This window comes from Phocoena sinus, chromosome 4 (assembly GCF_008692025.1).
Source record: "Phocoena sinus isolate mPhoSin1 chromosome 4, mPhoSin1.pri, whole genome shotgun sequence".
In the NCBI taxonomy this organism is placed as follows: Eukaryota; Metazoa; Chordata; class Mammalia; order Artiodactyla; family Phocoenidae; genus Phocoena; species Phocoena sinus.
In genome coordinates this window covers 73,368,400-73,392,069 of record NC_045766.1, presented here as the reverse complement: position 1 = coordinate 73,392,069, position 23,670 = coordinate 73,368,400, and the positions used below count along the sequence as shown (strand labels likewise).

At 36.8% G+C, this 23,670-nt stretch overlaps 1 protein-coding gene across 11 annotated transcripts in view; it reads right to left on the bottom strand.

The window, feature by feature from the left end:
• Positions 1–3,331: 3,331 nt before the first annotated feature.
• The window catches only part of LRCH3 (leucine rich repeats and calponin homology domain containing 3), a 115,958-nt gene continuing 95,619 nt past the window's right edge, over positions 3,332–23,670 (bottom strand). For 7 of the 11 annotated variants that reach the window (XM_032630257.1, XM_032630248.1, XM_032630251.1 and 4 more), the window contains 6 exons: positions 22,687–22,735; positions 21,730–21,837; positions 20,090–20,208; positions 19,336–19,473; positions 12,820–12,897; positions 3,332–6,289 (listed from right to left, as the gene is read on the bottom strand). In XM_032630257.1, coding sequence (XP_032486148.1) covers positions 6,164–6,289; positions 12,820–12,897; positions 19,336–19,473; positions 20,090–20,208; positions 21,730–21,837; positions 22,687–22,735 — 618 coding nt within the window. In that variant the 3' untranslated portion in view covers positions 3,332–6,163. Of the gene's footprint in view, positions 9,388–12,819; positions 12,898–19,335; positions 19,474–20,089; positions 20,209–21,729; positions 21,838–22,686; positions 22,736–23,670 lie in introns of all 11 variants that reach the window. The other 4 variants (XM_032630246.1, XM_032630252.1, XM_032630249.1 and 1 more) reach the window with 3 other exon arrangements.

Here is a 23,670-nt window from a genome sequence, read left to right as displayed (position 1 = left end):
GGTTTGTCATATATGGCCTTTATTATGTTGAGGTAGGTTCCCTCTATGCCCACTTTTTGGATAGTTATCATAAATGGGTGTTGAATTTTGTCAGTAGCTTTTTCTGCATCTGTTGAGATGATCATATGGTTTTTATTCTTCAATATATTAATATGGTGTATCACATTGATTGATTTGTGTATATCGAAGAATCCTTGCATCACTGGGATAAATCCCAGTTGATCATGGTGTATGATCCTTTTAATGTGTTGCTGGACTCTGTCTGCTAGTATTTATTGAGGATTTTTGCATCTATACTCCTCAGTGATATTGGTCTATAATTTTCTCTTTCTGTAGTAGCTTTGTCTGGTTTTGGTATCAGGGTGATGGTAGCTTCGTAGAATGAGTTTGGGAGTGTTCCTTCCTTTGCAATTTTTTGGAAGACGGGTGTTAGCTCTTTTCTAAATCTTTGATAGAATTCACCTGTGAAGCCATCTGGTCCTGGACTTCTGTTTGTTGGAGGATTTTTAATCAGAGTTTCAACTTCATTACTTGTGATTGGTCTGCTCATATTTTCTATTTCTTCCTGGTTCAGTCTTGGAAGGTTATACCGTTCTAAGCATTTGTCCATTTTTTCCAGGTTGTCTATTTTATTGGCATAGAGTTGCTTGTAGTAGTCTCTTACGATGCTTTGTATTTCTACGGTGTCCGTTGTAACTTCTCCTTTTTCATTTCTAATTTTTATTGAGTCCTCTCCCTCTTTTTCTTGATGAGTCTGGCTAAAGCTTTATCAATTTTGTTTATCTTCTCAAAGAACCAGCTTTTAGTTTCATTGATCTTTGCTATTGTTTTGTTTCTATTTCGTTTGTTTCTGCTCTGATGTTTATGATTTCTTCCTTCTACTTACTTTGGGTTTTGTTTGTCCTTCTTTCTCTAGTTCCTTTAGGTGTAAGGTTAGATTGAGATTTTTCTTGTTTCTTGAGGTAGGATTACTGTGTTACTATAAACGTACCTCTTATAACTGCTTTTGCTGCATCCCATAGGTTTTGGATTGTCATGTTTTTGTTGTCATTTTTCTCTAGGTATTTTTTGATTTCCTCTTTGATTTATTCAGTGATCTCTTGGTTATTTAGTAACGTATTGTTTAGCCTCCATGTGTGTGTTTTTATGGTTTTTTTCCCTGTAATTGATTTCTAATCTCATAGCGTTGTGGTCGGAAAAGATGCTTGATATGATTTCAGTTTTCTTAAATTTACCGAGGCTTGATTTGTGACACAAGGTGTGATCTATCCTGGAGAATGTTCCGTGTGCACTTGAGAAGAAAGTGTAATCTGCTGTTTTTGGATGGAATGTCCTGTAAATATCAATTAAATCTCTTTGGTCTATTGTGTCATTTACAGCTTGTGTTTCCTTATTAATTTTCTGTGTGGATGATCTGTCCGTTGGTGTAAGTGAAGTGTTAATGTCCCCCACTATTATTGTGTTACTGTTGATTTCCTCTTTTATAGCTGTTAGCAGTTGCCTTATGTATTGAGGTGCTCCTATGTTGGGTGCATATATATTTGTAATTGTTTTATCTTCTTCTTTGATTGATCCCTTGATCATTATATAGTGTCCCTCCTTGTCTCTTGTAACATTATTTTAAAGTCTATTTTATCTGATACGAGTATTGCTACTCCAGCTTTCTTTTGATTTCCATTTGCATGGAATATCTTTTTCCATCCCCTCGCTTTCAGTCTGTATGTGTCCCTTGGCCTGAAGTGGGTCTCTTGTAGACAGCATATATATGGGTCTTGTTTCTGTATCCATTCAGTGAGCCTGTGTCTTTTGGTTGGAGCATTTAATCCATTCATGTGTAAGGTAATTATCGATATTTATGTTCCTATTACCATTTTCTTCATTGTTATGGGTTTTTGGTAGGACATTTTCTTCTCTTGTGTTTCCCACTTAGAGAAGTTCCTTTATCATTTGTTGTAGAGCTGGGTTGGTGGTGCCTAATTCTCTTAGATTTTGCTTGTATGTAAAGCTTTGGCTTTCTCCATCAAATCTGAATGAGATGCTTGCCAGGTAGAGTGATCTTGGTTGTAGGTTCTTCCCTTTCATCACTTTATCATGCTACTCCCTTCTGCCTTGTAGTTTCTGCTGAGACATCACCTGTTAACCTTATGGGATTTCCCTTGTATGTTGTTTTCCCCTTGGTGCTTTTAATAATTTTTGTCAATTTGATTACTGTATGTCCCAGCATGTTTCTCCTTGGGTTTATGCTGCCTGGGACTCTCTGCACTTCCCGGACTTGGGTAGCTGTTTCCTTTCCCGTGTTAGGGAAGTTTCCAACTATAATGTCTTCAAATATTTTCTTGGGTCCCTTCTCTCTTTTCTTTCTGGGACTTCTATAATGTGAATTTTGGTGTGTTTAATGTTGTCCCAGAGGTCTCTTAGGCTGTCTTCATTTCTTTTCTTTCTTTTTTCTTTATTCTGTTCCATGGCAGTGAATTCCACCATCCTGTTTTCCAGGGCACTTATCCATTCTTCTGTCTCAGTTATTCTGCTATTGATTCCTTCTAGTGTAATAAATGACACTCTTATGAGCAAAAGTGGTGTTCAGTAGGAACTACAAGATGATGTTTATCAAGTGTCTAGAATATTACATACACAATAAAGTTTTAATAAAGGTTGGTTCCTGCCTGCCTTTTAAATTTATTATCACTTTACTGTTTTTATGGGGGGGGTGTCACATGGAACATATATCTTATTATAAGCTACTTCAGCTCCTTTTCAGGGAAGTAGGTAGGGATATAAATGATAAATACAAGATAGAAGTGAGATGTCAGAATATACAGCCCACACATAGGAAACACAGGGGACACAGGTCAGTGCGAGATGAGTTTCGAGATATTGCTGAGATGTGAGACAGTAGGGCCTATACCTGCTTTGCTTACTCAATAGCTCTCACCTTATGGGGTATTAAGACTAAAAGAGGTAAAGCATGTGAAAATACCTAATCTGTGACTGGCACATAAAGCTGATTGTCATTCTCTCTCTCCCGCTAAAAGAGAATGAGCCCATTGGGTCATTCTTGCCTTGATTGATCAGAATAGAATGTCTTGGAATGCTAAAGCTCTCCCTATAGCATAGTTGGTAATTTCTGAGAAAAGTCTTTCAAATGGGTCACATATATTTCAAAATTAAGCCTTATATCTAACTCCAAATACAGGACACTACTGATATGTATACTTCCTTAAAAAAGTATATTTTGAGCTCAAGGGACCATTATGAGGACCCAGTTTCTACTGATATTCCATCAAAGAATTTACCCTTTTGTTTTTGCCAAGGAAACCATGCTTTAGGTATGAACATTTTCAAATCAGCCTTTATTTCATGCTATTGAAGTGTTGTCTTTTATTTTAATGTCAATGTGTAAAGTGGCATACAGGCAATTTAAAATTACATGATACTGACATGTTTATTCTTAGAACTTATGCATTATATTTACAGACATACAAATATAGGACAATGTTTTACAAAATCTTTTACTAATTACATGTTTACAACATTTTCAGAAATAAAATGAAATCTGCTGTAAACCACCTTACTGCAATATGTATATAAAAACGTTTCTGAATATCCATGTTCTCCTTCATTTCTATAACCATTTAAGCGCTTAGTTTTAAAAAATTCATCATACTCATCAGCGTAGTCATACATCATTAGTCACTGCTGGACTTTTATCAAGTAGAGAAATCAGACTCCTTGATTAGCTGTGAGGCTGTATTTTCAAAAGCTATTAAGGAAAGTGACCCACTACTACTAAGTGTCCTATTCTATTCTAGCCAAATACAAAGGCCCTTTCTCCCATGAGTTGTTTCCAGAGAAAATTGGTTTGGAGTGCTAAGCAAGTATGAGACTGAAAGCCCAGAAACCTGCTGACTTAAAATCTCCACCGTTAGCAGGGGCCCTGGTGGGCGGGCACTTAGCCTTTTCTTCATTCACTCTTCAGCGCTGGGAAGGTCACTGCTTCAGTAGGAAGTTCATAAATGGTCAGGTGGAACTGTAACAAAGTCATCTTTATCTTATATTAGAGTCTAGCAAGGCTAAATATTAAATTTTCTTTCCAGTTAAAAAAAAAAAGGTATATACAAAACACTGAGTACAAAAATTTTCCAACAAAAACATCATGACTTGTTTTGCATCTTGACATAGAAAAGACATTCAATATATTTTTCTTTCATTATCAACCAAAACTGTAAACAAATATTTTCTAACTATTCAAATATAAATTTGAATTAGTCTGATAAAAATATATGAATAAAGTTTCATGCTATGTATAAAATGTGAAATACGTTGAAAATTCCAATTATCCTATGGGAAAATTAGTCACAAATGTTCCAAATGTTGCATTATGTATGCTGACTGGGATTATTCCTTGCAACTATGTGACAAACAGTCCTGTCCTTTGCTGAGTTTCATTTCAAATGGCTGTCTATAATTTGGAGATTGTACTGAGGTTTAATGTTGACTAGAAGTAAAAATACCTAGAGTTAAAAAATATACACAGCTAAATTCTAAACAAGTCCTATGACTGACTGGTGGGTCTGTTTGAAACTGTAAATATAAGGGGGTCTGGCTCTAAGCAGATAAAACACATTTTACTTTTGTTTCATAAGGACCCTGAAGGATTGGGCTTTGAGCTCAGATGTTTTGTGTTATATAAGTTTAAACCTGTGACAACAAGGAGAAAACATTATTTTGGCCAGATACTCAACATGATTTTATCCAGAGTTACTTTTAGATGCTGCTACATGATAAAACAAGAGAACATTATTCTTAAATGTATGTACTGGTAAAGAAACCCCAGAACAGTAAACAACAGGAAAAAACCTAGATAACTAGTATCTTCACTTACTCTCTTTACTTGGTTTACAAAGGCAGTGAATACCAGAAGATATCACTGACAACTAAAAAGGTCTCAAAATATAGGGGAAGAAAGACCCAAGTGGCTTAGACTTGAATTAGGGCTCCTGGTTTTGTGCTGTCTGAGCCCTTGGGCCCTTTTACTGCACCCATAATTGAGTAAATAAGGCACTGGTGGGGGAGCTAGATGGCTAGATGAAAAGAGAGCAAGCTGTTTTTACAACGCCACAAGTGCTTTAACTCAGCTACAGAAATTGGCAGTTAGCTGAAAGAAATGTAAGAAGCTTGGCTCTTCCTTTATTTTCATAATCTTCTGTTATTTGGGGAGCTGGAAGTGCATCTGCTGTGACTGGAAGGTGTTCGCAGGTCCAGGTATCCCGGGAGCAGCTTGCAGGGGAGAAGGGGTGAGCTCAGTGAAGTCAACACACAGGATGCAGAGTGCCACAAGCTACCAGCCTAAAGATCTGGACCCTGTGTGTAGAGTGCTTGATTATAATATTTAGATAATAGTGGGATGATACATGGAACCATCCTCTAAGTGGTGGTGGACTGGAGCTGGGGGGAGGTCTAGGACACTGGCCTTAAATGCAACAGTATGTTTCATTGTTTTACTGTGCAAAATCTAGACCTTCTACATTATTTTTATTTTATCTTGGACAGAACAGTCCAAGTAGTCATAACAGAGCTGAAAAACACGGTGAAGTCATTACTCCCCCCAAATTATACAAATATCTAGCTTGGAACAATGGTTTCCACTATATGAAACACCTGGAATGTTTGTTGAAATGCAGATACCCAGGCCTCACTCTAGACCAACCGAGAATCTGTACTTTAACAAATTCTCCAGGAGATTCTAATGAACAAGCACGTTTAGAAACTAGTGGATTCCAGAGGGCTTGAAAACAGGGAAAGATAACAGCATGGCTGTGCCTTCAAGAGAGACAAATATCCTTCTGAGAAGATAGTTTTCAGTATGTGAAAGAGCCTACTCTCTAGAAAAGCACAGCCAGGTTAGGCTTCAGTGTTGGGTTCTCAATAATGACAGAATTAAGTTTCATTTGTGAAAACCAACCGTGTCTTCATAAACAATTCAATGCAAATGGATATAACCTCCCCTAAAATGGAGAAATGAAGCAAAATATTCCTGTTAGGAATCATGGAAACAGTCCCTTTCAAGAACACATAAGCGCTTTGTTAAGCAGACGGCTCACAGCAGCAGTCACGCTGTCCTGTTTCGTTTTGGCCAGGCCAACGCCCACGGTGCTGGGAGTCCTTACACAGCAGATAACTGGTGCTGCTGCTGCTTGGGCGGGGCAAGTTCCAGGAGAGCCTGGACCGTCAGCGCAACCTGGCTCAAACCTTTCTCTTCTAAAATGTGGAGAGGCAAACATAATTGCTCCTGAAATGGGACAATGTAACATAAAAACAAACAGAAGAGAAAAGAGGATGAACATCACAGAACTGAAAATAAAAAATAAGCATCTCTTCTCTCCCTCATAATAATGAATTGAGATACGAGAAGTCAGTACCTGAGAATCTGACCTCTGTTAATATGAGTTACAGAGATGGTACCTGACACTCGTCACTTTTTTTTTTATTAATACATCTAAAAGTACATCCAGATCATTTTGAATATGAGAAAATGGACAAGTTACATACACTTTTACATACAACAGAAGATAAACATACTACTATGGAGTAAAAGCAGCACCCTTCACCCCTGATAAATAAAAGAGCAATGCAGATCAGTAAAATGAGGCAGGTGAAAATAGAAAAACAGTTCCAAGTTACCGGATGGCTGAAGCCTAAAGATATAACATTGTAGGAGAAAGTGCTTTGGAAATTACAAACCATAGGAATGCAAGATAGTTTCATGCCATAACTCAGACTGCATGAGAGAGGAATGCTCTCTACGTTATAGTCCTGACTATGAAAATCAGGGTTCTCAGACCAGGCAGGGATCACGGGAAGAAACTGAAGTATATCCTTGAGATTTAGAAGTATTTGAGAAAATGTCCCCTACACTGGATAATTCACGGAAGGCCCAGTTTGAGTTACTTAAAAACTTGAATTACAGAACTTAAATAAAGAAATCATATTTGAAAAAGTATTTTATATCTTGGTATTTAAGGTTTTTAATGGATTAAATTATGCTGGAGAACTATGATGTGAGCTTAGTCAGGAACACATTAATTAACATATATTTGAAAAGCATTTACATGTTTGCTTAAGCAAGTTAAATTACTTCTATCTTGTTTATTACCTCATTAATGTGTTTGGTTAATCCTTTCTTGTAAGACAAAAAGGCATATCATAAGAATAACATCTATCATTGATTAGATGAAAGAAAGAAGAGGTTACTCTTGAATGAAAGTGGAATTCTGGTTCTACTGAAAAAGACTATACATACTTATTAAAGAAGATAACTGGATTTTTCTCAGCTTTTCATTGGCACTTAATATATTATTAGGAAGTTTTACAAAACCAGTTGCAATAAAAAATATAACAAGTATGTTTTATGAACCGTTATTGGTACTTGTGCTTCTTAATCACTTTCTTTTTATTTAATACTTACCTTGATAAAACAAGGTAAATGGAATCTTTTGATCTTAAGAAACTAGCAACTTTGTATAAATCTTCTGAGTACAATTGAAGTACAGATTAACTATACTTAAAATGAACCTGCAGGGTGTTTTACTCTGGAGGGAGACATATTTCCTCTGAGGCCGATTCCTTGATCTCCGTTTCCAGGGGTGCCCTGCGACCCATAAGCCCGTGGCTTACACATTCCCTCAGTGGCTTATGCTTTCCAGATGCACATTTACCTTCTAGCTGGCTTAGAGCGAACTCTGTTCTGAAGAGAATGCACCATTACTCCCCCAAAACCACATAAAACACCATGTGTTTTTTTAAAGGGACAGAACTTCACAAAACTGAATGATCTCTGACTCAGAGACATCTTAAAAACAAAAAAAAACCTCCCCCCAACTCCAAAAGGCACTACTGCTGTTTTCAACACAGTGTTCAATGTTTCAGCATTAAAAATAAAATGTTTTTAATGTGTTAAATAATTTTCCCATTTAATATGAAAGAAAACCAAAGCAATCAGATCCTCAGATTGACTTCTACAACATGATATGGTTCCTCACAATCTTCCTTCATACATGAGTTCAGCTGTCCAATTTTCTTAACAGAGTTCAGAGATTCCTGAATGTTCAGAAACACTATTTATGAGAACCAGAATCTGAATGCAATTATAAAGTACTTTCAAGCATTAAGGCTAGCAGCTAATATACTAAGCATTCTGAAAGAGGCATTCATCACCTTGGGTACAGAACAGAGATTGCTGCCTAATTCTTTACCTGCTACTGTTCAGATAAAATCTCCTCAACAGCCTATCAAATATAAGTTCACCTATTAAGATGGTTCAAATATACTGGAAATTACATAAATTCCAATTTTAAATTCTAAATAGGATTCTAGAAGTGAAGTTAAAGATAACAAACATAATAAATGTGCAGACAGGTGCCTACCCCTGAAAGGACAGCTCCAGATAATTTGCTTGTGTACTGTTTCCAATGTACACAATGGGCTCAGAATAGCAATCTAGGGAACCTACATTATCTTTGGACTGAACATTCTGATCAAATTAAAATTATTAGGATTAAATGGCCAGTGCCTTCCAGATGTCCAGAGAGCAGATGCTTATTAGGTGGACTTGTGCCTACCAATAAAGACAGATTTCAGGATTTCAGGGCACAGCTCAATGCAGAGATCTAAGTGACCAGGTGCTCCCCAGAACAGAAGGGGTACAACTGTTTCCTCATGAACAGCTGTTGAAAAGTTCAGCAACTCATAATTTTAATACTTCTCACAATTTCAACACTTCAGTTGTATTGAGGCATGGAAAGAAGGCCAGATGGAAATTTTATTATGCCATTTGGAAATAAAGTCCTAAGTCATATTCTAACAACAGGCTCAGGATTGTATTAGTAGGCCCTGCTCAGCATTTATGATAAGAGAAACAAGGCCACATATAGGCCAGGAGAATGGACAAATGAGCAGAAGAAAATATACTGGTCTTTCTGCTCTTTGTTAGCAATCATAAATGCTTCCTAATGTGATGAGCTGCTCATCTGGACACACGAGGAAAGAAGTTATCTCCTTTATTGGTTAGCTCTTTGATGGCTAACCAATTAAAAAAAAAGCACATATGTAAATACTTTTGAATGAGAAACAAACCTCCTTTACCAAGCACAGGAATGAGGTGGAAAAATCACTGGAATGCACTTTCGGCTAGAGGGGGAAGATCCAGTAATAAAGCATACAGAGAGTTAACATTAAAGTACAATAAAATGCCACAAAACCCAAAAGCTGGATAGATAGAGAGACAAAACTGGATTCTTCTGAATGTGCCCCAAGAGAAAGTAGTGTTTCAACAGTTCTTTTTACGCTGAGGTTTAGCTGAAGGATGTCAGAAGGGGAACAAAGATTGTCCTGTCCAAAGTGTGAGCAGGAAAGGAAAACAGAAAAATAAAGTCAGTGGATCAGAAACACAGATTTGAGTATAGAATTCAATATGATCATCTCAGTCATATTCAAAGAAACATATCCCATAACATTTTTTATTATGATGAATCAAAATGCTGAAAAACAAAACCACAAAGAATCCTCTATGTTCTCAGCTTGATTTTACTACTAAATAGCAGAATAAAATTGTTGGTGGTTAGTATGAACATTCAGGATAAAATGAACAGAGGTGGATGCTGACTTAGGGTTATGTGAGGCCTGAGAGTGGTTGAGTGGGTGAGGCAACCTCTTTCTCGACTCATTCTTCCCTATTAACAAAAAATAGGCCAGAAAGCAAGGACAAAACCTGGGGGTGGGCTGAGGAGAGGGAAGTTTTTGGAGAAAGCCAGGTGAGTCAAGAAGGTTCAAAGAATGAAGAAAGCATAATAATCAGGGGAAATTTATTACCTGGAAGTCAGGTGTACTGAATGACTTGGTATTCCTCTAAAAATCAAGTCCATCTTAACTAAGTCTTGTTTACTAATTGTACAAAATAAATCTAGAGTTGTAATGGGCCTTAGAGATCATCCAAACCCTCCAGTTCACAGATTAAGAAATTAAATAAAAGCATTACTGGACTTGATAACAGGAAAATATTCTTTCACACGTAACATATAATAACTCCAGAACATAAGATATTGGACTCAGAAGTTTTTATCACCAACTATAGTTTTTTGACTGTAACATATATTTAATAAAAGTATAATAATAAAGAGACTATCCATATGCCCAACCTTATTGGAGGTTTTTAACAATCACTTTATTCTTCAGTGTTTCATTCATAATTTAACTTGTAAACATTTAAAAAGTTATACTGAGAAGGGAAATCATTCACCTTTATATATGTTTTCTGGACAGAAGATCTGACAAATTTTTCAATATTAAGTTTTATGTTATCTGTTTTCAAAAGTGATCATTATTACATCCCTGATTTTATTTACAAGTGAAACATAGCAGGTGGTCATGTTTAAGTAAAGGTCATAATGCCCAGAAGTAGGAGAGAACAAAGGAAGAAGAAGAGGTATAGGTTTCTTCTTCCCTCCCATGGCAGAGGGACCTGAGAATGCTAGTTTAAACCTACGAGTTTGTATTTATTCATTTTCCTTCATTTTGTTTTAGGCAAATGATCAACTGTTTTAGCAGAAGTAGCAGCATAACAGGAACCCATCTAAAAGTGTTAGTGATGGTGGTGGTGAGACTTGGGTGGAAGGCAGGAGTGGAGAAGGAAGAGGTGGCCCACGTGGAATGTCCATTTACTCTTTCTGGTAGGGGAAAGGGAGGGGAAGGAGAATGTGTCAAGAACTCCAGTCTAAAGCCACCCTGGAAAAATACCCAGCCTTTTTTTTTAGTACCCAGTCTTTTAAAATTGTATTTTTTCTATCTCCTGCCTTCAAATAAATACTGTTAACCATTGCTTGGCAAATGGTGGAATAAAATGCATGCTTTAAAAGGCGCACTGTTTTTGATATTGTTGACTGATGGCGGTTATATTCTAAAAGAATTTCAGTGTATAGACTTTAAATCTGAGACAGATGACAGTTCTGTAAAGCCCAGAGTACATGTGCAATGACTGTAAGAAGTCCTTTACAGGTTTGACATAGGCTAAGTGTGCCAGCACGTCTTGCCGTGTGGGGCCGTTTTCAGCACTCTTCTCTCTAGGTATGTGGTGCCTCTTTTTAATCACTCATATTTTTCCTCTGGTCCCATTACCTGCACCAACCCATGCCACATTCTCTTGTTCAAAGACACTGTTATGGAACTGGGGCAGGTACTGGGCATGCTTGTGATGGTCAGGTAGGATCATCTCAAGTAGGCATAAGGGAAACACTGAATGTTAGAGTGTACATGTGAATATTAGAACCTGCCTGTTTAATATGGAGAAATGTATGCTATTTATCTAGAAACCTTATTAATGCTCTCAATATGTTTAAAAATGGTTAGTTCTAAAAGAGATGATGAGCCTTCAGAAAACAATATGATATAAAGGCAATACATTTGCTTTGAATTTGTCCACAGGAACAAAAAAGATCCTTTGTAACTACCACTAAATGTAAATTTCAGTTATTTGATAACTCAGCTTAAAAAAATGCAAAAGAAAAAAGTAAAAAATAAGTAGTAGAATCACAATCTACTTAATAAAAGGAGAAAAAACACTCATGGGAATTAACACTGGCTAGTGCAGCTGCTCTGTGGAGCTGGGCTCCCTTCCACTTTGTGAAAGAGCTGAAAGGGAAAGGTGTTCATTGGACAAATGATGCTTTGACCTTCTCAACTCATGTTAGTTAAAGAGAGGAATGGTGAACTGGGTAAAATGAGTCATTGTCAGGAAAAGCCCTTGGGACAAGGGCTTAACTTTGAGAGAAATAGTGGACTTGTTGAGTCCAGGGGCCAATACCGGGTTTCTGACAGCTAATTAAGAAGGCGATAGAAAAGTATCATGTTTTTCTCCTTGAACGTTGGACAAAATATGGTGACAAGAACTGTAATGGTTGTAGTTAATGAAAAAAGTATCAAATGGCACCAGTTTTTATTTCTTTAAATTTATCTATATATGTCACTACATATAATATTTTTTAAGAGTGCCACACTTAACATAATTGTTTTTTAAAGGGTAAAAGTTTAACTATTTGTACTATTAAAGGGCAATAAAGCTCTAACTGAGGAATCTGGAGGCAAAAAATCTCAACAGCAGGACAAGTGACTAGAAATGGCCTCTTGTGTGTTCAGTTCCAAAGAGCTTAGTGGAAAACTGGTAAATCTGAATAAAGTCTGCAATTTAGTCAACAGCACTGTCTATGTGTTTATTAGTTTGAATGACATACTATGTTTACATTTATGTTAGATGTTAACAGTCCAGGAACCTAGGTGAAGTGTATACAGTATCTCTCTATGATATTTTTGCAACATTTCGCAAAGCCTAAAATTATTTCAAAATAAACATTTTTTAAAAGCATTAAAGCAAGTGTTAAAAAACTGAAGCCAACTGAAGCATTCTTAGTCTGAGATGCACTTGTTCTGAAGCACAGACTCTACTGTGTATGAAGTTGTACACAAGTCAATCAGCAAGTGGGGGTATTTAGGAAAATATCAGAATAACTATTTTTGATTACTTAGCATTAATTACTTACTACAACATATTGAAATTCATGTGTATATGATTTCTTTGCTTGGTCCTTGGAAATAATTAAGGGAAACTGCTCAAAATATAATGACTGACTCTAGTAACACAAAATCATGTTAGTAATTATCAACTTAGCTCAGAACCACCCTATAAGATTTTAGATACCTGCATTTCTAAAAGATTTTAAGAAAATAATACCCACATTTATTTAGCAACATAAAATATGATAAATTTATTACCTGAGGTACACCAATTTTTCTGCAGGCTTCGAGGAAATTCTCCACATTTCGTCTGCATTTTGCCATTGTTAATTTAGGCTGCAAAGGAAAGAAAACATGGTGTTATTAGCAAAGTTTAAAAAAATTTGCTAACTAAAAACACTCTTGCCATCTGCTTCATAAACTGAATGTTCTAGACCAGAGGGTCAGCAAACTTTTTCTTAAAGAATCAGATAATAAAGATGTTAGGCCTCACGGCCATATGATCTGTTGCAACTACTCAAACCTGCTAAGAGCTTGAAAGCAACCACAGACAATATATAAACAAATAAGAGTGACTGTGTTCTAATAAAACTTTATTTACAAAAATAGGTACTGGCCTGTGGCCCATAGTTTGCCACCCCCTACTTTAGACATTGGGCTTTGATTTTTGTAAGGCAAGTGCTAAATAGAGAAATTTTAGGAGGATGATTTAATTTTTTTCCACTTTAAAGCAATATACACCAAAGAAAATTTGGAGGAATAACAAGAAAATTAATTACCCACAGCTCAGTCATTCAAATATAATCACAGTTATTAACACTTTGGTTCATTTCCTTTCAGTCTTTTAAAGAAAACAGTAATAATAATTAAAAAACAATGGCCTTTGCTCATAAATACGTTGCAGATGCATCATGTCTCTACTCAATGGTTATATTTAAAATTTTTTAAACATCTGAATTTTAAAAGATTGGATTAAAGAACCATTTTCCAAAGGGTGAAAATTTCCCATAGGAAATTCCCCTAGTCACTAACTAGTAAGCTTGCTTTTCTGAAAAGATCTCTGATGACTAGAACATAGTTGTATCACATGACCTAAAGTGATAAAATTTTTTGCCAAGTGGGTTATCATGTAAGAAAGAAATCTGAATCTCATTTCCCAAAGTGATTAACAAACTCAATTGTTCAAATTCATCTGTTGGTTTAAGTATCAGGCATGGAAGCCAAACATTTGCAGGAAATCTGACCTATGGTTTTTACAAAGCAGATGAAAGCCTGTACCATCTCTAGAAAAAAAACGGTTTCACTTGTGAATATCTGGGTTTTCTTCAAAGACGGAATATCATACTGTTGCCAAGAAGACGGGAAACAAGATAACTACATAGTAATGGTTGAACGTACTATAATCTTGGCCTGAGAAACCTAGCAGACACTAGGATTGGCTTTATCATAAAAGTTTTATAAAAGGCAACAACTGAGATGGAAGGAGAGTAATAATTTTAAAATTTCAAAGTGAAAAGCTTTCAAAAATTAAGTCTAGAAAGAAGATAACAGGTTTCCATGGAGAACACCCCTTCTTGCCTATGCCAAGTTCTTCTATAACTGAGGTAAAAAAGTAAAAAAAAAAACCCCAAATGTGAAACATAAATAGAATCAGAATCTTCTTAACAGAAGGAGAAGAACAATTATAGGGGTTCACACTTGCTAATTCACGCTGGAGCTGGGCTCCTTCTCTTAGACTTTTTACATGTGAAAGAGCGGGTGTTCACGGTAGGATTGATGCTGTGGTTTTAACTCCTTGCTAGTTAAGAGGGAGGTAAGGTGAATTGAGGCGTAATAGGAAAGTCACTGTGGCGAAAGCTATTGGGACATGGGCTTAACTTTAAGAGAAACTGGGCAAAGAAAACATAGGACAACTGCTTTTCACTTAGAAGAATTTTTCATTAGCTAGAAACCCCTCTCCATATACCAGTAGAAATGGAAGCAGAATCAATGCAACTAGCTTCCCTTATTCTGAAGGGACCTTAGCTAAGCAGACCAGGATCTTGATCTGAGTTTGGGAGAGAAGGCTAGGGGCGTCGTGTGCACAGGTGGATCATGAATGTGAGACTCTAACAAAAGAAGGGGACCTGGGCATTTTGTTCTATGAAAGAAGGACCCCTACATTTCTGAAACATCTCCCTTAGATGCTGGAAGGACAGAGTGAAATAGGTCTTACTGCATAGGCAGAAAAACAAGTTTCCTTCTGTGCAAAAGAAAGGATAAAAAGATAGAGTTCGTGTTGCTAAGTAAGAAACTGGTCCAAGAGTCACCACCATCTCAGACAAAAAGAAAAGAAAGCTCAGAATAGTGATCCTGGGGTCCAACTCAGCATTATCTCTATGAGGAGTACTAGCACCCTAAATGTGTGTGGGTCGGGGGTTAAGGAGTAGAATAAAAAGATTCCTTTGAGATTTCCCCTACAAAGAGCAGATTTCTGACTGATGAAGGGGAAATGGAGTGGGGAACCATCATCTGTCTCCAGTTATTCCTTCTCTTAGCATTTGTCTAAATCCCAGTCTGATGAAAGCTGTGAATCTACTCTTTGGAAGAATACACATGCATACAATTTTAGGGAGTTCAACGAGTGCTGGAAGCCCTAGGAGTGCATGAATCCCAGGCTACACATCCCCGCTCTGTATGTGTCCAATGGAATGGCTAGTTAAAAGGACCCAGGGGTGTAGACTCCCTATCACTCTGGAGTGTAGAAGGACTCATGATTTTGCCTTAAGTCAAATATCAGAGGAACCTGCTATCCCCAAAAGCTTTTCCAGAACTTCGGATGACATAAAACATGGTTTTGGATAGCCATGTAGAGCCTGTTTCATTTCTGTAATGTACAGCCCGATCTGAATAAGAAATCTTATGTGGGTTTTTGGGGAAGAAAGTAAATAATTTCAGCAAGAGGAAAGGAACTAGACTGAAAGGAACAAGAAATAAATGATTTTGCTATTTGAAAATTGAAATGATTCAGCATTTTTTCAGGTCATCTTCCTTGGTGATATGGTTCTTTCAAAGAGTTGTCACATCACAATATTTGTAATGATTTTTTTATATGATTCAATAGTGCACTTCTAACAATGTGAACTGTACTACTTAAAACCTATGCCTATTGAACAACCAAACAGCAGTTTATCATACATCATAGATCCTCCCCAAATAACAAAGAAAGATGAATTATAACCTAATGGTTCCAAGCACAAGAGCCCTTCTGAGTTTCTTTCGAAATACCTGGACTTATGACCTCCCCTTACAATGAGGGATCATTTCTTGAACCGGGGGGGAAAAAGCCTGGTTCATACAGTACATCATGAAAGTGTTTTTTAAGTTACACTCAGATCTAATTAGCAGGTTTTCAAAGAATTACAATAAATCACTATGTGTTAATGTAGCCACAGAGAAACTGCTACGGTTTTTCATTTGTATTTGGCTTTAATTTTATATTCTCATCAGGAAAAATCTCTAAGAAAGTAAGTTACAAAGCTCTCTGTATGGTCAGAAGAACAAAATAAGGGGAGAAATAGTCTAATATGAGGGAGAGCAATTCAGTATGAAGGAAAAATAGATAATAAATATTTATACTGAAATCTAGTACTGTAACAGTATCCCTATTAAAACAATATTGACTTATTCATAATAATCAGTATCATAATTTAAAAGCGAGGATTTTTTTTTTTTTTTGCTTTTAATTAAAATACTGGATGGTTTTCATCTGGTTGACTCAAAGTCCATTTTTCCACCCCCAAATGTTAGAATTTGGGAAGTTTTACATACTGAGGTGTTTCTCAACTTTATAGGTCATTTATTAACCCAAAAGATATCCTCTTAAACAATTTTATTTAGTAGGCCTACTTGCTTTTTTTTTTTTTTTTTTTTTTTTTTGCGGTACATGGGCCTCTCACTATTGTGGCCTCTCCCATTGTGGAGCACAGGCTCCGGACGCACAGGCTCAGCGGCCATGGCTCACGGGCCCAGCCGCTCCGCGGCATGTGGGATCTTCCCGGACCAGGGCACGAACCCGTGTCCCCTGCATCATCAGGCGGACTCTCAACCACTGCACCACCAGGGAAGCCCCAGGCCTACTTGCTTTTAAGTGTCGAGGATACTATTTCAGGAAAGACCTTTTATTTATTTTACTTTTTAAGAGGAATTCATGTTCTTGAGAGAATGGACCACTTGTAACTCATCTCTGTACCTTTCATCCTATTCAGAATGCCTACCACTGACTAGCTGCTCAATAAATATGACTAAATGTTGTTGTTGATTTCATTAGCAAGTTTTAAATGCTCTAATTTCATGTTATATCATGTTTCTTTGACAAGAAGGTCCATGTGTTTTATGTCTCTAAGTGGTTTAACATTGATAAAATAGTTCTATTTTTCCTGTATGTAAATATTTTACATTCTTAAATGAAAGGCACTATGTTTGGTTGATGAAGATAAAGAACTTCAATCACCCTTGCTCTCATATTCCACTTTCTACATGAGCTCCTTGCTACTTCCTAAGTATTTCCCCTGAAAATGAAGAATGATAGATTTGTCTTTTTTTATTACTAAAAAAATTTATTTTTCTTAATTCAGTTGATAGAAACTGGGAAGAATGCAAAGTATGAATAAGCCCTTCCCCTTCTGACATTGCCAAATAGCATGTCAATTCCTGTTCTCTTAATCACCACCTTTAGGAGCAAAACCAAGTCTTTCAAGTCTTTGGGGGCATAGTTGATTTGGTAGTGCTACTGTTCCTCTCTGCCTTTTCTACACAAAGCTGAATGCCTGCTTTCTGAGGTCACTAAATAAAAAATGGCTACCTATTTTCTTTAGAAGCAAATGCATGACTCTGTTTTTGGATATGCTAGAGGGGAAAGGGGCATATCAGCCTCTTGGGACCTTGGTAACAAAGCAGCTTTTATAATTAGAATCAAAGGTCCTTGGGAGGCTTAAATGATTTGCATCTGGGGAGGCAGCAAGATGAATGTCCAGAGTGGCAATCTATAGGCCTAGATACAACTGCAATTTGAGTAAAGGATTTGACCCAGGAAGTATGTGCTAAATAACAACAAATGACCAGAAAATGAGACGAGGGCAAAACCTTTGAAAAGGTTAGACACTGCTAAGCATGTTACAGATGCACAATATCCATTCAGACTCATCAAAAGAGCTGTCACAACAGCAAATAATAATCAAATGCAATGTGGAAACCCTGATTACATCCTGTTGTGTGTGCATGCTAGTGAGGGGAGAGGAGCAGAGCAGCCATGTAAGATATTCTTGGAACAACTGGGGAAATCTGAATATAACTTGTGGATGCTATTGGCGCCTCACCGAATGTCTCTTTACTTAGCCTGTGCATCCATCCTCATTTCCTACCCCGACTCCCTGCTGGCTGCTAAGGGCTCAGAGCTGTCCCTTCTCAGTTTCAGCCCGATCCCACAGGGAGCCCTGTGAATGAATCACATCACACTCCCACCTTGAGGAACAGGGCTCAGCCACCACATTGTTCATCCCTGGCTTCAGGCTATGGGTAAGAGCAAGGTGGCCTAGGAAAATTCTCAATAATATTTAGGGGGTAAGGTGTTATAATATCTCCAACTTTTAAATGGTGCAGTTAAAATACACACACACATGAACACGCATAAATATAGACAAAGCAAGATGGCAAGATGCAATGAATGTCAGCTCTAGGTGGAGGCTTTAAGGGTATTCTTTGTGTTATTCTTTCAGTTTTTCTGAAGGTTTGAAATCTTAATAAAAACTTGAAGGTGTGCGCCGCAACTACTGAGCCCACACGCCACAACTAGAAAGAAGCCTGCAATGAAGAGAACCCCTGCCACGATGAAAGAGCCGCCTGCTGCAATAAAGATCTTGCGTGCTGCAACGAAGACCTGATGCAGCCAAGTAAATAAATAAAAAAGAATGGAAAAAATATTTTAAAATTTTGAAGGAAGAAAAAGGAGAGTTGTGTTCATCTAAAACTTGCTCTTTCTCTTGTGGGTTGCCATCCTGATACTGATGTCCATATCTAACCAGCAGTCTAAAAAAAACCTGCCAGCCATCCTGAATGCATATTCTGCCTCATTTTCCACCTGAGGTTGGTCCCTCAATCATGTCACTTCTACCCCTGAAATATTCATCATTCTAAACTGCAATTATAATCACATTATTCCTCTCAAATTCTTTCTGTGTTTCCTGATTGTCTACACTAAGATAAACTTCTATCTCCCTGACATGGGACATGAGGCCCTTGTCACATGGCCCTTAGCTTACCTCTCTAGCTACATCCTCTGCCATTTACACCAACACCTTGTGAATGATCTATTCTGAACAACTTAAGAAATCCTTGAATATGCCATGATCTTCCTTAGCTTTTTAGTCTAGAAATACTATGCCCAGAATGCTGTTCTCCCTCTCTGTACTGCTGGCAAATTCCTACTCATACATCAAGAATTAGTTCAAATTTTACCTCCTCTGGGAAGGCTTTCCTGAACTTTCCAGACAGAGTTGAAGTGGCCCCTTTTTTGTATTCCGATAGCACACTTCTTACATACCTCTTTTATAACATCACACACAGCTGTAAGTTATTGTTTGCATGCCTACTTTTTCTCTAGTATAAGTGAGACCCGGAAGGCAGGGGCTGGACTCTATTCATATTTGTACCCTTAGCATTCTGCACAGTGCCCGCCTCTGTACTTAACAAATGTCTGATGAAGAGCCAACTTTTTTTTAAGCATTATAAACTTACTACAGCTGGTGAGGGAACGTGAATGCTTGGGACAGATCGAGGCCGCACATGATTGGCCAAATGGCAAAGAACAACACCATCGGTTAGAGCTGCTCCAAGATCACAAGGCAGAGATACTTTTAACCGGTACTCAATATGCTAAAAGAACAGGAAAATGTGAAATATATTAATTCAAGAGTGGCTGACACACAGGACATAATGGAGTCACAATGGAATAATTTTAATTAGAAATCAAGTTAAAAAGCAAATAACTTAAGTACCACAATCTCTATTTTATCTTTCTATCCTAAGTCAATAACTTAAGGAGATCATATATATATACATATGTATGGCAGCCAGGCGACAGTGCTGCAAAGTTCCACAACAGAATTCATTTACAATTTTCTGACTAAAAAACAAAAAACAACTAGATCCAATTTTAAAATAAACACTACGTATGATGTAAGTGTGGTATGTATCAATATATGTATATGTGTACATACATATGAATTATTATTACTCTAACAAGATTTCTTTAAATCATGAGGCAGAAAAAAATTTTAAATGAGTAGGGTCAGGGGTTGAGCTTTATGGAATAACCCATCTCATTCTCCTAGTAAACAAGTGAAAAAATTCATCACACAATGGGCATCACAGCACACAATGGACACTTGTTGATTCTATTAAAAATTATAAGTCAAATGAACAAGTGATGCCAGGATTATGGGCTACACCAGTATCACTGAAAAATGTAATTCAAAGGCAATGTACATACTTTCCGTAGTTGATCTATTAATTCCAGCTCTTCTTCTCTCTGTCTTGAATTCTGTCTTGTTACCGGATCTTTAAAATCAGTGGTAGGTGCAGAAGATGAAAGAAGGGGTGACGCATGACCTAAAAAATATTGGTACGTAAGATAGAAAGTGACTGCCAGTGCCGCAAAAATACTCAGATCCACCTGATCACAGTTTCCTTGAAAGTACAGCACTTTCTACTTCTGGAGTGACCTTTTAAAGAAAGTTTTTATTATGGAAATTTAAAAATATGCACAATAATAGGGAGAATAGTATAAAAACTACCAAATGTCCATTACCCATTTGGCTCAACTACTTTGTGTGTTTGATTACATCCATTTAAAAACGTTTCTATTGAAAAATATTGCATGCAAAAAATTAGACAAATCATAAGCAAACAGCTGAATAAATTATCATCACAAAGCAGACACAAGCAAGTCAATAAATGCAACATTACCAACACCCAGGAGACCCTCTCATGTTCCCTACCCATCAGTATCAGTACCTAACAGTTATTTCTAGTACCACAGGTTCTAACTATGTACCTCCTGGCTTCTAACACCACAGATTAGTTTTGTCCATTTTTGAACTTTCTACATATAAAACCGTATTATATGTGTGTATGTTTTTATGTTTGGCTTCTTTTGATCAACATTATAAGATTTATCCACGTTGTTATGTATATTAATGTGTTCATTTTCATTGCTTATTTAGTATCCCATTGTACAAATATACACAATTATTTATCCATTCTATTGTTGATGGACATTCAGTTTGGGGCTATTATGAATAATGTTGCTATGAATAATTTGGACATATCTTTTGGTACAGATGTGTACATATTTCAGAAAGCAAAATTGCTAGTCATAGGATATACAAGGGTTCACCATTAGCAGATAATGTAAACAGTTTTCCATGCTAATTAACAATCCCACCAGCAGTGCATCTCTGGTTTGAGTTTAAATCTCACTGTGAGTGTATCTATCAGTTATGTTAAAAATAGTTATTTTGAGAGTGAAATGTCTGTTTCCACTTCTAGGTAACTTCTTTGGGGGTCAGGCAGAAATTTGCCACATTAACTAAAAACCATGAGACTAAATAGTTTGGTTTTTTTTAAATTACTGATTCATTTCTTTAACAACACAGAAAACAGCTTTTACCAACAGAAAAATCTGAAAAAGAGCATACTACAGAGAGAAGGGACATTCCCTGAAGCCCTGAAAGAGTAATTTTTTTGTTCAAACACTATAACCTGCTTTTAGGTGGTACTGAGCAACTTTCTGACCAAAATGAATTCAAACAAGATTAAGATTCTCTTCCTTTAATATCAGTGAGATCACAGACAAACGCAGAGTTTAAAACTTTTGCCTTGGTGACATCTCAGGGTAGAAGTTTATTTATTTATTTGTTTGTTTGTCTGGCCTCACCGTGCAGCTTGCGGGATCTTAGTTCCCTGACTCAGAGTTGAACCAGGGCCCTGGCAGTGACCGCGCAGGGTCCTAACCACTGGCCTGCCAGGGAATTCCCAGGGTAGAAGTTTAAAAGCATGTAATGTATAATGTCATTGTATAACCACCATCCCCCAAGCCCCCCCAATGCCCCTTTTAGCACTGCCACCTACCTTTATTTGTTTCTGCCCTGACAGCTCCTCTGAAAAGGAAGCTTTCAGGGCGCTGGGCCTGGTTTCTCTGAATAGCAGCAGGAAAAGAATATGCAGGGGAATGATGAACTGAATCAGCATGGAAAAGCAAAATAAGATTAAAGAAGATGGAAAAAAATTAAATATAATAACAGACACATGACAAAAGTTCAATAAATGGCAAATGAAGAAAAAAGTTAAATATTGCAATGATATAAAATGATAATTTTATTAATAGAAAATCTGGTATAGAAAAGTAACCTCCAGGACTTCCCTCATGAGCTAAAGGTTAAGACTCCACGCTCCCAATGCAGGGGCCCAGGTTCGATCCCTGGTCAGGGAACTAGATCCCGCATGCCACAACTAAAATATCCTGCATACCACAACTAAAAATCCCACATGCCGCAACTCAGACCTGGAGCAGCCAAATAAATAAATACTTAAAAAAAGAAGAAAAGAAAAGTAACCCTGAAAGTGGGAGGGCTGCTTGTATGTATTTTTATTCTTATTTTTTGGGGGTCCAGGCTGCACAGCTTGTGGGATCTCAGTTTCCCAACAAGGGATTGAACCTAGGCCATGGCAGTAAAAGCCTGGAATCCTAACCACTACACTACCAGGGAAATCCCTGTTTGTATGTATTTTTAATTGTCATGTTACTTTTGGTATTCAATAAAGGCAAAATGAATGTTAATATATTAAATATAGTCTCTTGCAAACCTACAGCCCTGCTAGCTCTTGCTCATCTTTTCATATCAAATGGCTGAGTGGCTGAACGACTAGTTGAATTAAAAAGTGAAAAATGTGCAGAGTTCCCAATTTTGTGCCTGATTTCTCATTTCAGAAAAGGAAGCCACAGCCATCTAAGGAGCAATTTATCAGGAAAATCCTGGTAAAGAATTATAATTGGGAAGTGGTTAATTGCACTTTTGTGTCTATTACCTGTTTCTGTTGTAGGTGAACTTGATATAGCATTAGATCTGTGATCATTCTGTGGAGAAATATAGATACATCAATTATTATTACTCAAGAAGAGGTACTTTCCACATTTATGGAAAGTACCTCTTTCCACATTTGGGATTATATCAATAAAAGAAAAAAAACATGCAACTCTCCTCCAAAATTAAGTCTAGAAATGAGAATTTGTATAATAATTCTGAATATTTTTTAAGGCCAAAGTTTTTATAAAATTAATTTTTATTGGAGTACAGTTGCTTTACAATGTCGTGTTAGTTTCTACTGTACAGCAAAGTAAATCAACTATATGTATACATATATCCCCTCTTTTTTGGATTTCCTTCTCATTTAGGTCACCACAAAGCACTGAGTAGAGTTTCCTGTGCTATACAGTAGGTTCTCATTAGCTATCTATTTTATACGTAGTATCAATAGTGTATATATGTCAATCCCAATCTTCCAATTCATCCCACCACCCCCCCAAGGCCAAACTTTATTTAGTTCTAGAGAATATAAGATTTATGTAATGCATTCTCTAAAGATAGTCCTATTATATAACAGGCCTTTCCTATGACTGTGAAAAATGAAATCATCCTAAGGCAGAAAATTTTATTGGGGAATGTATAGAAGAGAATAAAATTTTATTTTATAATAGTATTTTTCTGGCATACTTTCTAAAGTATTCCTACCCCCCTCCTTGAGTAATGTTTTAAGAAAGAGTGATGAAGGTTTCTTCATTTCAGTTAGGAAATGAGGTATTTAAAGATGATAGTTGTATTTCGAGACCAGTATTTGAATCCAAGATGTTTTTAATTTATTGACCAAAGGAACTGTAAAAAAGAAGGAAGAACTAGCTCAACTGGTATAGAGTGTACCTAAAAAAAGGGAACGGAGTTAAGCTAATTTAAAAGGAAGCGTTGGTTAGCTGGGTTAAAAATATTGAAGACTTGGCAGAGGAGTAGAATCAAG